Source organism: Dasypus novemcinctus, chromosome 19 (genome assembly GCF_030445035.2).
Source record: "Dasypus novemcinctus isolate mDasNov1 chromosome 19, mDasNov1.1.hap2, whole genome shotgun sequence".
NCBI lineage: Eukaryota > Metazoa > Chordata > Mammalia > Cingulata > Dasypodidae > Dasypus > Dasypus novemcinctus.
Window position 1 is genome coordinate 49,116,587 of NC_080691.1, and position 10,917 is coordinate 49,127,503.

Here is a 10,917-nt window from a genome sequence, read left to right on the forward strand (position 1 = left end):
CTGGGAGGACTTGGAGTAGGGCAGGGGTTGCATTCTCTTCAGGCATCTCCTCTCCAATACAATTACCTTCTCTTTAACTGAATGTTTGGCTTAATGATTCCCATGTAGAACTTTATTGAAAGAACCTTCCAATTTGAAGGAAACTGGGACTTGGGAGAACTCAAGTAGTTTGTCATAGTCTTGTTGCTGGTAAAAGTGGCACAATCAGGATATTATCAGTTTGGTCCTGCCCCATTCCAGATTTGCTCTAAATTCATGTGATAGGTCTCATGTTTGAGTTGTGTCTTTGTATCAGATGTATACCTTGCAGAGCCTGACCAAGTGCTCTGCCCAGAACACAAACCCTTCTGTTTTCTGTCATTCCTTCCTGCCCTGCTCCCACCTTGAGGCCCTATCTGCTCTTTTCTACACACACAGTTTTATAAGGAGGTTCAGGTTGTCCCTAGGACTCATTTGCCTTTGCTCAGGATTGCATCTGTTTCTTCCTTTCTGAAAGAGCAGAGGTCTAAGGTTTCTTAGGGCTAGCCCTGCCATTCAGGGCAGTGGTCGGAAGATGATTTTGTTTATTTGTTTTCAGGAGGTACCGGAGATAAACCTGGGACCTCATACGTGAGAAGCAGGCACTCAACCACTTGACATCTGCTTCCCTGGAACATGGTTTTTGTTTTTTTAATTAATTAATTGTCTTTTTTTGTTGTTGTTTAATGTTATGTTTTAAAATTATGAAGTCCCCATATACCCCCCACTTCTCTCACCCCACTCCTCCCATAACAACCTCCTCCTCCATCATCATGGGACATTCATTACACTTGGTGAATACATCTCTGAGCACTGCTGCACCACATGGTCAGTGGTCCACATTATAGTTTACACTCTTCCCCAGTCCACCCAGTGGGCCATGGGAGGACATACAATGTCTAGTAACTGTCCCTGCAGTACCACCCAGGGCAACTCCCAAGTCCTGAAAATGCCCCCACATCACATCTCTCCTTCCCACTCCCTACCCTCAGCAGCTACTGTGGCCACTCTCTCCACATCAATGCTACATTTACTTCCATTACTAATCACAGTTGTTCCAGAAAAGAGTATCAGTTAAGTCCACTCTAATCCATACTCTATTCCTCCATTCTGTGGATGGTTATGTCCACTCCACCTCTATATCGAGAGGGTGCTTAGATTCCACTTGGATGATGGATGCAATGGAACATGGTTTTTAATGCCCTGAGATGTGCAGTTGTATCATTGCATTTCTAGCTCTTTGGGTTCTTCCATCTGTCAGTTAGTCCTTATCTAGTACGGTAAAAGGAATACGGATTTGGGGGCTGGGAGAAGTGAATTGGAATCCTGTTCTCAGGTTCACTAATGAGGGGTTGTCGGGTCCAGATTCTCCAACTGTGAGTAGGGTGATGACATGACATGTGCATGGCACAGTGTGCATTGGGTGTTTGGTAAGTGGTTCAGGAAAGCAGGCATAGCATTGTTAGCACAGCGCTCCTTCAAGGAAAGACTGGATTGTTCATTTTATGGCAGCCCCATTTAGAAAGCTCTCAGGGGGAAGACTACAGTTCATTCCAGTGACAGCTGGGCCTGGTGGCCTCCCTAAGACATTTTCTTTTTCTTTCTCTTTTTTTTAAGATTTATTTATTTCTCTCCCTTCCCTACCCCGGTTGTCTGATCTCTGTGTCCTTTCGCTGTGTGTTCTTCTGTGTCGGCTTGCGTTCTCGGCAGTACCAGGAATCTGTGTCTTTCTTTGTTATGTCATCTTGCTGCATCAACTCTCCATGTGTGCAGCGCCACTCCTGGGCGGGCTGCGCTTTTTTCACACTGGGTGGCTCCATGCAGGGTGCGCGCCTTGCACGTGGCACTCCCCTACGCAGGGGAGTGCACTCCTTGTGCACAACAGTGCTGTTGTGCACAACAGTGCTGCGCTTGGGCCAGTTCACCATATGGGCCAGGAGGCCCTGAGTTTGAACCCTGGACCTCCCATATGGTAGGCAGACGCTCTATCAGTTGAGCCACATCTGCTTCTCCCTAAGATCTTTTCTATCACCTAGGGTGCTATTCAGCAAGCACTCCCTGGAGGTAACCCCATCTAGCTCTTCCCTCCAGTGCATTATACAAATGTTGTGGGGAGTAGCTACTAGATATAGATCGTAGTCAGTAAACAAATGGCTAAATGATCTCATGTGGAGGTGGGGGTGCCTTAAGGAAGAAGAACCTAGTAGAGTGAGGGGAAGAACCTGTAGCCCCTTTGGGATTTTCAGGAAGAGCCCTATGAGGAAAGAGGTACCACTGAAACCAGACTTGAAATTGAACCCAGACTTGAAAGATGAGAAGAATCTGAATTGGGCATTCAGGGGACATGCCTTGAGGCAGAGGGAACACAGGACACAGAAGTCCTGAGGCGGGAAGGAGCTTGGCGTATTTGAGCAGCTGCAAAGGACAGAGTGGCTTGAAAGGAGGTCAGAGATGGGGAGAGTCTGGAAACAGATGAGGCATGCCTTGAACACAGGATTTGGATGTTAACTCTTGAACAAAAATATTTGAGGATTTAAAAAGCAGAGCAGTGACCTGATTCCGTTGTGGTATTAAGGTCAGTTCTTATGTCCTTAGGCCCTTGTGCTTGCCATGTCTGCCCTCCATATCCTGGCTCCTCTACTTGGCATCTGGGGACATCAGGCCATAGTTTTCTCTCCTCCCTCCCTCTCCCCCACCCCCAACTCTGCAGACTTTTCCAGAAAATAGTTTATAAGAGACATACATAGAGTGCAAAAATATGAATAAAGCTGGTTCCTTCCTTGGAGTAGTGCTGTATGGTGGGCTTGGGGGAGCGTAACCACTGAAGAAGACAGAATGGGACCTCTCTGGGCATATCTGCCCAAATCTGGAGGACAAGGCACCTGGTCTCAACCTCACAGAGGCTCAAAGGCTTGCTTTCCACATTTGTTAAATGGGGAGAGTGCCTACTTCACTTAGGGCTACTTTACAGAATAAACCCCCAAAAAAGGGAGAGGTGTGTGGGAACTTTCAAGAGATGAAGGTAAGTAAGATCTGACTTCAAATGCCGTAGAGCAGTTACAGAGGTTGAAAACACGGGGATGTAGACATGCAGAGAGAATATCTCTCTTTCTAGAACTCTGGAGTAGGAAAGGAAAGGAAGTGGGATGATGGGCAGGGATGACATGAATGATGGCAGGTGGCTCAGGCAAAACAGTTGGCAGGAGGTGGGGGCCTGGAGTCCAGTTGAGGATAGAGAAGGCATGGATAAAAGACAGACAAAATTCCCAAGTATTTTTTGCAGGACATTAAATTACTTGGGCAAGCAAAAACTAGTCTTGGGGAGAAACGGCTGATCTCCAACATCTGCCAGCAGTACTCATCAGCCCAGAGCTATTTAGCCACCTTGTTTGCTTTTTAGTTTATGCTCTTTCTTGCCTTAGCCTTTTTTAACACCTTATACATAGTGGCAGTCAGATCTGGTTTTGAAGGCCGTCTCATCCCTACCCTGTTACCCAGAGTCCATGTAGGTAATTTGGTCACCTGGCACTTGCCCTCTCTTCTCCCCTGTCTTGTTCTTCCTGCAGGTACCCACCCACACACCCACTTATTTGTCATTGCACTTTTAGTATATTTATTTTCTTATACATTGATTATATTGCATTTTCTAAGTGTCTGTAATTATTAACAGTAAATAGAAGTTAACTTGGAATGCTGTCAGAAGGTTTCTACCTGCAAGTTTTCCTATTTCTCCAATTTCATTATTCTAAGAATAAAGACAGAAGCAACCCGTTTTCTACAATACAGCGGAAGTGAAAGAATATGAATGTATGCTGAGGGAGAAAGGCAATGGGGCTTCTCCCCTCAATAGCGTCACTGTACTCAAAAATCTCTGTTGTTAGCCTTCAAATTTAATTATTGTTCAACCAGCTTGTGTTTCATTTGAACCCATGACTTAAGATTGAGAATAACCAGTTATAATATTTAATCCTTAAATAATTTAATCCTTAAATCTGACTCTTTATACCTTGTTTTTCTCATACATATCTTGTAGTACCTGTTGACAAAAGTCTGAATACTGGAGTAGATTTTGTTTTTGTCATAAAACCTCTCATTTTGTGAGATCTAGTCCTTACCAGATTAACTCTTTAAAAGCCATCCTACAGTTGTTGAATTGGTAGTTCCCTTTAAAGGAGTTTGTGCCAGAATTCAGACTGGGAACTAAGCAAAATATGTTATTGAATTTACATTCTGTGTTCTAACCTGGCAGCCTGCGAATTATCATGTTGGTGAATGCTCAAACAAGCCAATTTCTATAAGAAGAGGTTCCCTTTGGTGATAGTATTGTTTTCAGTGTAAATTTAATATTGTTTTCAGTGTAAATTTAGGAACTGCATTCTTATTTCTCAGAAAGTTTGGGAAATTGCAGATAGTTCTTTATGACTTGAACAGTGTAGAACGCTAAAATGAAAAGACTAAGGGCAACGGGATCCTGCAGGAGGCAGGAGGCAGCTAGTCCATGTCCACAGGAGAGGAAGTTAACAACAGAGGGGCCTTAGGGACCTGAAGAACCCAGGACGGGGGAGGTGAGCAGTCCCAGGGGCAACTGGGCCACACTGCCTTTGCACTGTGTGGTGGCAGATAAAGATAGCAGGCTAGGGACCCTGCCTGGTGTTGTGTTCCTGCTCTGTGGTGTGCCCTTTGGCAGCCTTGTGTTACCCCCATCTGCCTGACAGGAGGATGGAGTGTGTTGGGAATCCAGTGTGATAGTGTGTCTGAAAGCACCCTGCAGATGGGAGCCTCTGTGAGAATGGGACCACACAGGTTCCTGCCTCTCCTGGCCTGCCTCTCCATTGATTCTGAAACTCAGGACTATGGAGCACACTTTGTGAAGGCTCAGTTTCTTTCTAGATCCTATTGGAACCTTTCTCCCTGCTCTCTGGCTTTTGAATGGGCCTTTTTTCTGTTGATGTGCTTTTATGTCAGGATATAATTAGCAAGTTTTCAAATTTGATTGACATTGGTAAATTGCTTCCTGGTAGCATGTATAGAGGTACTTAGAATCCCCTAAGCAGTATGTCTCCAACCTCCACCCTTACCCCATAAAGGCATGCTCTCTTGAAATAGCTCATCTTGTGTTTGGAGTCTTAGTTTGGGTCCCTGTTCATTGTGGTCTTGCCTTATCTTACTTACGTACCTTAGGTTTATAAATGACAGTATTGCCGAACTTTGGTGTTTCTGCTTGAACCTTGGGTGTCTTTATAAAAAGTGCAAAAGATTCTTGTTTCAGAGACAGATTCCCTACTCTGGATCAGCCTCAGGAAACATGACTACTTTTTTTCAGAGTGCAGTGAACCCAGTTAGCGACCAGGAAAGTTAAGGGAGGCTCTCTGGGAAGCCTGTGAGTGTCGAGGAGGTGAAGCAGAAGCAGAGGATGGGACCGGTGGTCTGGCGTTTATCATGACAGCACCGGCCTGTACAGCCCAGAGCTGTGCGCGCATGTGGACTCGGAGAGTGTCTTACCAGCTTTGGATCCTTGGATACAGTGCAAGCAGTCAACCTGCTGGACCAGTACCTCAACCAGAAGACCCCTTTTTCCCAACTGAAAAACTGCATGGAACCCCAAAATATGACAGTGAAAAAGGGTTTTGTTTTGTTTTTTATTAAATTTTCAGTATAAATGTATTTTGTAAGAATTACTTAAAGGCAACTGGGGGAAAACTTAATTGTTATGATGGGCTGAAAATATCGGAAATAACATTTTGCGTAACTGGTGCAGTTTTACGGCAGCCCAGCATCCAATTTATTCCTGAATTTATTTTCTTCAGCTGTTTTTTTAAATTGTGATAACATACGTATAACCTCAAATTTCCCAGTAACCACTTTAAACGTTACACTTCAGTGATGTTTAATTACATTCTTCTTTTTTTCGTCCAAGAGGCAATAAATGATTTTTAGCTTGTACTTCACCATTTTGGAACTAGTCTTCAATCAGATGCATGGCAAAAGCATCTTCTTTCCAAGAAGGCCTGCATAGAAGTTATTCAGCAGGGCAGCACAAATTAGTATGTCAGGAGCCATAATGCATGTGAATATGCTTTTTTTTTTAACTTTATAAAATGTAATTTTAAAAAATTGAAGTCCCAATCACGTATTTGTTGGACCTTGAAAGCACCTCCCTAGAGCCCCCTGTGGATTTCCAGAACAATTTGAAAACCACTTCCAAAATCAGATCTTGCCCAGTTCTGTCTTCCCTTGGTGAGTGAACCACACCCCCTAGCTGGGACATTGATAATATTCCTACCACCCTGCAGTTTAAAGTAGGCCCTAAAAGGGAAGCAGACTTGGCCCAATGCATAGGGCATCCACCTACCACATGGAAGTTCCACAGTTCAAACCCTGGGCCTCCTTGACCCGTGTGGAGCTGGCCCATGTGCAGTGCTGATGCGCACAAGGAGTTCCGTGCCACGCAGGGGTGTCTCCCCACGTAGGGGAGCCCCACACACAAGGAGTGTGCCCCATAAGGAGAGCCGCCCAGCACAAAAGAAAGTGCAGCCTTCCTAAGAATGGCGCTGCCCACACGGAGAGCTGACACAACAAGATGTAGCAACAAAAAGAAACATAGATTCCTGGTGCTGCTGATAAGGATAGAAGCATCACAGAAGAACACAGGGAAGACAGCTGGAGCGGGGGAGGGGATAAATAAATCTTAAAAAAAAAAAAGTAGGTCCTAAAAGATGCTCGGGAGTGGGGAACTGAAGTGGCTCAAGTGATTGAGTGCCTTTCTCCCACATGGGAGGTCCCAGGTTCAGTTCCTGTGCCTCCTAAAGAGAAGTAGAGCAGATACAGAGCACACAACAAGTGGAAATGGCAGAGGGGAGGGGAGGTGAATAAATAAATCTTTTTTTAAAAAATTGCTTGGAAAAAAAAAAGTGCTCAGGACTGACCCTCCCTTCCCCCAGGAACTGCCTCACAAAGATGGGTGGCAGGGAGTGGACAATTCAAAGAGGCACCATTGCTGCTTGGGGAAGGTGGCATGGAGTAAGGTTGCAGTGACCCCAGTTCCAGTGCCATGTACACATGTACATTGGGGCAAGGTGGATTCTTTGTAAATACTCATTTTTGTGTGACTTGACTTTAAACATTCTCAGGGAGTCAGTTGTTGATTTCTGTCCTCTTGAGATTAGTAGGTAATATTGGGGGAGGCAGGCTCTTTGTGCTTGGAATTGGCTTCTCTTGACATGCATTGTTGCTTGCTGAGAAGTGCTATGACCTCCTTGGTAGCACTTTATCTTTGACAGTGTTGGTTTTAGTTCTGAGCACTGAAAAAAATAGATGGCTCCTAAAATATTATGGGTTGCTTTGGATTAGGGCAGTGTGATTTAGTATAAACTTTATTTTTCTTTAGTTTGCCCAGAAAATGCTAACATTGTCTTCTTTCTCCATCCTTATAGGTTGGTGACATTGTGAAAGTCACAAGGATGAATATAAATGGCCAGTGGGAAGGTGAGGTAAATGGTCGGAAAGGGCTTTTCCCCTTCACACACGTCAAAATCTTTGACCCTCAAAACCCAGATGAAAATGAGTGATCGCGGTTGCCCTTTTCCCTGCTGCTTCGTTGTTCTGCCTGTCATAGTCTCTTTGAAGTGGGAAAGCATTCTCTCTCATAGGCAAGTTACAGTGCATTGCCACCGTCCAGCTTTCTGCAGAATGACAGTCTCTTATACACGTTTGGATGCACACAGCGGACTGCTCCTGACATTTGTGTCATAGTCATATTGTCAAAGAGTAGCCGGTTTTAGAGTTCTTTTGGGTTATAAACTGGAAATACTGGTGGAAGCACACAAGTGGAGAGAAGTTGACAAGGAAGGGGCAGTCCTCATCATCACAGCCCTGGTTATACTCAAGACTCATTCTCTCATGGTTTTCAGAGAAAGTCGGAGGCCGTGGCCAGGCATTGCACCTTGCTGTTCCACAAAGCCTGTGGCTCAGCTGCCAACCTCATTTGCCTTTGGAAGACAGAGGAAGTGAACCTTAATGAAGAGAGAATTCTGTCCTATACTCCCCACATCTGGACTTTGTTTTTCTTTGAGTTTGGATTTGGAAGACTAATTAATTACTGTACTGAACAGGTTTGTAAGTAGCAGGTTGAATTTTTATGATATGAAAAGGAATGGCATGTGCCTCTGAGCTTCTAAAATGAAGCTGAAACAAAAGGAATATGAAAAGAACAACCCTGAAGTGAGGCCTTTATTATCTTGGTTGTCAGTAGTACCTTGTTTTGCCATATAGCAAACAAATCAAAAACAATCAGCAGTTTTGGCGTGCCAGCGTGAATATACAGCCTCTTGAATTATGTTGTCCCTAAAAGCGTCAGGTTGGGGGGAGGGGGGTTGCTGATTTGGGGAAGCCTTTGCGTGTGTGCCAGTGACAGAGTTGGGATGAGGGGGGTTTGTGGACACTGGCAGTAGATTTTCCGTGAATGCTCCTTTTTAAGGTATGTAACAGGGAACTTAAAATTCTTTGAGGTTGTTTATAGAATCATTGCATTAAAAAAAATTTGAGCTTATGAACTCTCTAGTACTTCCCTCCCGTGGCCACAGCTGACCAAGCTGCCAGAGAAAGATGGTGCTGCTAATAGTGATTCCACAGTCTAAGCATCCATGATGCTCCCAGGCAAAGAAAATACAAGTTCTAGAAACTGGCTCATGTGTTGATGTGTAGTGTTTTAGTGACTGAGGAGAACCTTTAACCAATTTATTATTAACCATTTGCCAATTTGGTGTAAAGCATTTCCCTGTTAGCTACAAGGGGCCTGCTAATGCAAGCTGGCATGTACAAACATGAGCCCCAGCCCTCATCTGTCTGCACCTAGCACACCAGAGTTCTGGAACCTTTATGCCCTTCTTTCTGCTCTCTCTTCTGGACACTGGCGAAGATGAGCATCAGCTCAGAATGAGTCCAACAGACCTCAGCATATTGTGAGAGCCACATGAGTAACTGTACCATTTACCATGCTCAAAATAGGCTTACAGCCTATTTTGGTGACAGTACCATCCAAACAACCATTTTCCCATTTCTCTGTAAATCAGTATTCCATCAGGCAGGCAACTGCCATTGTAAAGAATCTTAAGAGGAGAGCTCCTGTGACAAAATTAATGGTCATTTGGAAAAAATACCACCTTGACTGCAGTCTGTGGTTTCCCTGAAAAGGGCCTGGTAGTCCCTGCCTGCTGCCTTTGCCTAGGGCCCACAGTGCATGCATGTGGCTGTGTCTCCACGCTTGCCCTGCAGCCAGTGAACAGATTCTCCCCTCCCTTGTCAACATCTGCACCTGAGATGGTTGTTCACAGAAGATGGAATGAACTCTAAGGCCTCTAAGGCTGCTTTAGTTGAGGGGCTTGACATGTTTTCATTACAGCAGTTGGCTCATTACAAAGTACATGGCCATTTTGGAAAGCAAGGTGTTCTCTCAGCCTGTCTGCTGACCAGCAGCACCTCCTCACATGGCACACTTCAGAGTCCAGAACACCCCATGAGCCTAGAGTTCAGTTTCTTAGCAAATCAGCTCAGTCACTTTAGCTTGTATAAATGTCTCCAGGGCTGCCCAGGAGTGTCAGAGCCCAAAAAAGGTAAGATTTGATTCTGAACCCTTAATATGTGCCAAAAGTTAAAGTAACTGATGTTTTAGAATTTCATCCCTTTTTAATCAGGCAGGGAAATTTTCTTTCAGGCTTAGTACATAAGAAGCAGCACCACTGCCTCAGCCTGGTGCCTACCCCACTTTAAAAAGCTGTGTGGATGTGACCCCTTGGAGTCAGCTCCCATCCCGGGTGGGCTTCCCTTTATGTGTGTTTTACTGTTGCTACTTGCTCTGTTCTCCTGTGTGTTCTTCAAGAAAATACTTGGATATTAAATTAACTATCACAATAGTTTTTTACTCAGTGAAGAAACAAATCACATGCTAAAGGGCAGTGTCAGCTTGCATCAAAACCTGTTTATTCTGGCAAGGACCTCTCACATTGTGGTCATCCTTGTCATTTCTGCGCTGTGTGGTACCACCTGATGACACTTGAGGAGGACATCTTAACCGGCTGCCGTTTGATGACTTTGGTCACAAATATGAGATACCTGCTGTGCTCGTGGCTGGAAAACTGAAGAAGGGAAAGACAGTTGCGCCTTCCTTGAGCCCAAGCCCCCCCAGCGCTGTGTAGTGCCCTTCACAGCTGTTTACGACGTCGGGGCCACTGCTCCAGACACGTTTGCTCACAGGAATAGAACAGTTACTCTTGAAAAGGGATGATGTCTTTCTGTGCCAGGTGTTTATAATTTAATTTTTTAATATTGTGTTCATTAACCTCTTAAAATGAGTGAATTCTTGATTGTTTTAACACAGACCCTAAGACTAATTGCTCTCTATGGACACCACTGAGCTCTGTCTCCAACTCCACCCTCTGGGACCGGAGCATGATGTCCCTGGTAACTGCTGTCAGCGTGGACACTGAGCTAGTTGTATATTCTTCTAATGGAGTAGGGCAGTTCTCTGAGATGGGATCGTTGTCTCTGCAGGAGGAACAGTGGCCTTGCTTCTGAGACGGTCTTCACTGTGTGTTTTAAAATGACAAAACAACACAAAACTTTTGACCTGTAACTTAAAGATCATAACCTTCAGGCAATAATATTTTCTGTGTAAGCTTTTAAAATTATTTTTGGGGATCATAGCTTGTTTTATTTTGTGCTATAAAATTAACAGTATTAAATGACTTATATTCTTAGAATACATCGAGTGTCTTTTCTTAACAGATTAGTGCCTTTTTATTTTTGTATTCCATTTTACGTTACTGGTCCCGGCATCAGAACCCTTGTTTTCCATGGCCTGTTTGTACATTGTCTCAATAAAACTTGCATCAGCCGGTGGTA

General features: G+C 44.4%; 1 protein-coding gene across 2 annotated transcripts in view; it reads left to right on the forward strand.

Moving 5' to 3' along the window:
- CRKL (CRK like proto-oncogene, adaptor protein) overlaps positions 1–10,917 on the forward strand; it is a 31,368-nt gene extending 20,451 nt beyond the window's left edge. Inside the window, exons 3-4 of one of the 2 annotated variants that reach the window (XM_004466469.4) lie at positions 7,452–7,503; positions 7,929–10,917. In XM_004466469.4, the coding sequence (XP_004466526.1) occupies positions 7,452–7,503; positions 7,929–8,035 (159 nt within the window). In that variant the 3' untranslated portion in view covers positions 8,036–10,917. Of the gene's footprint in view, positions 1–7,451 lie in introns of both variants that reach the window. The other variant, XM_004466470.3, reaches the window with a different exon arrangement.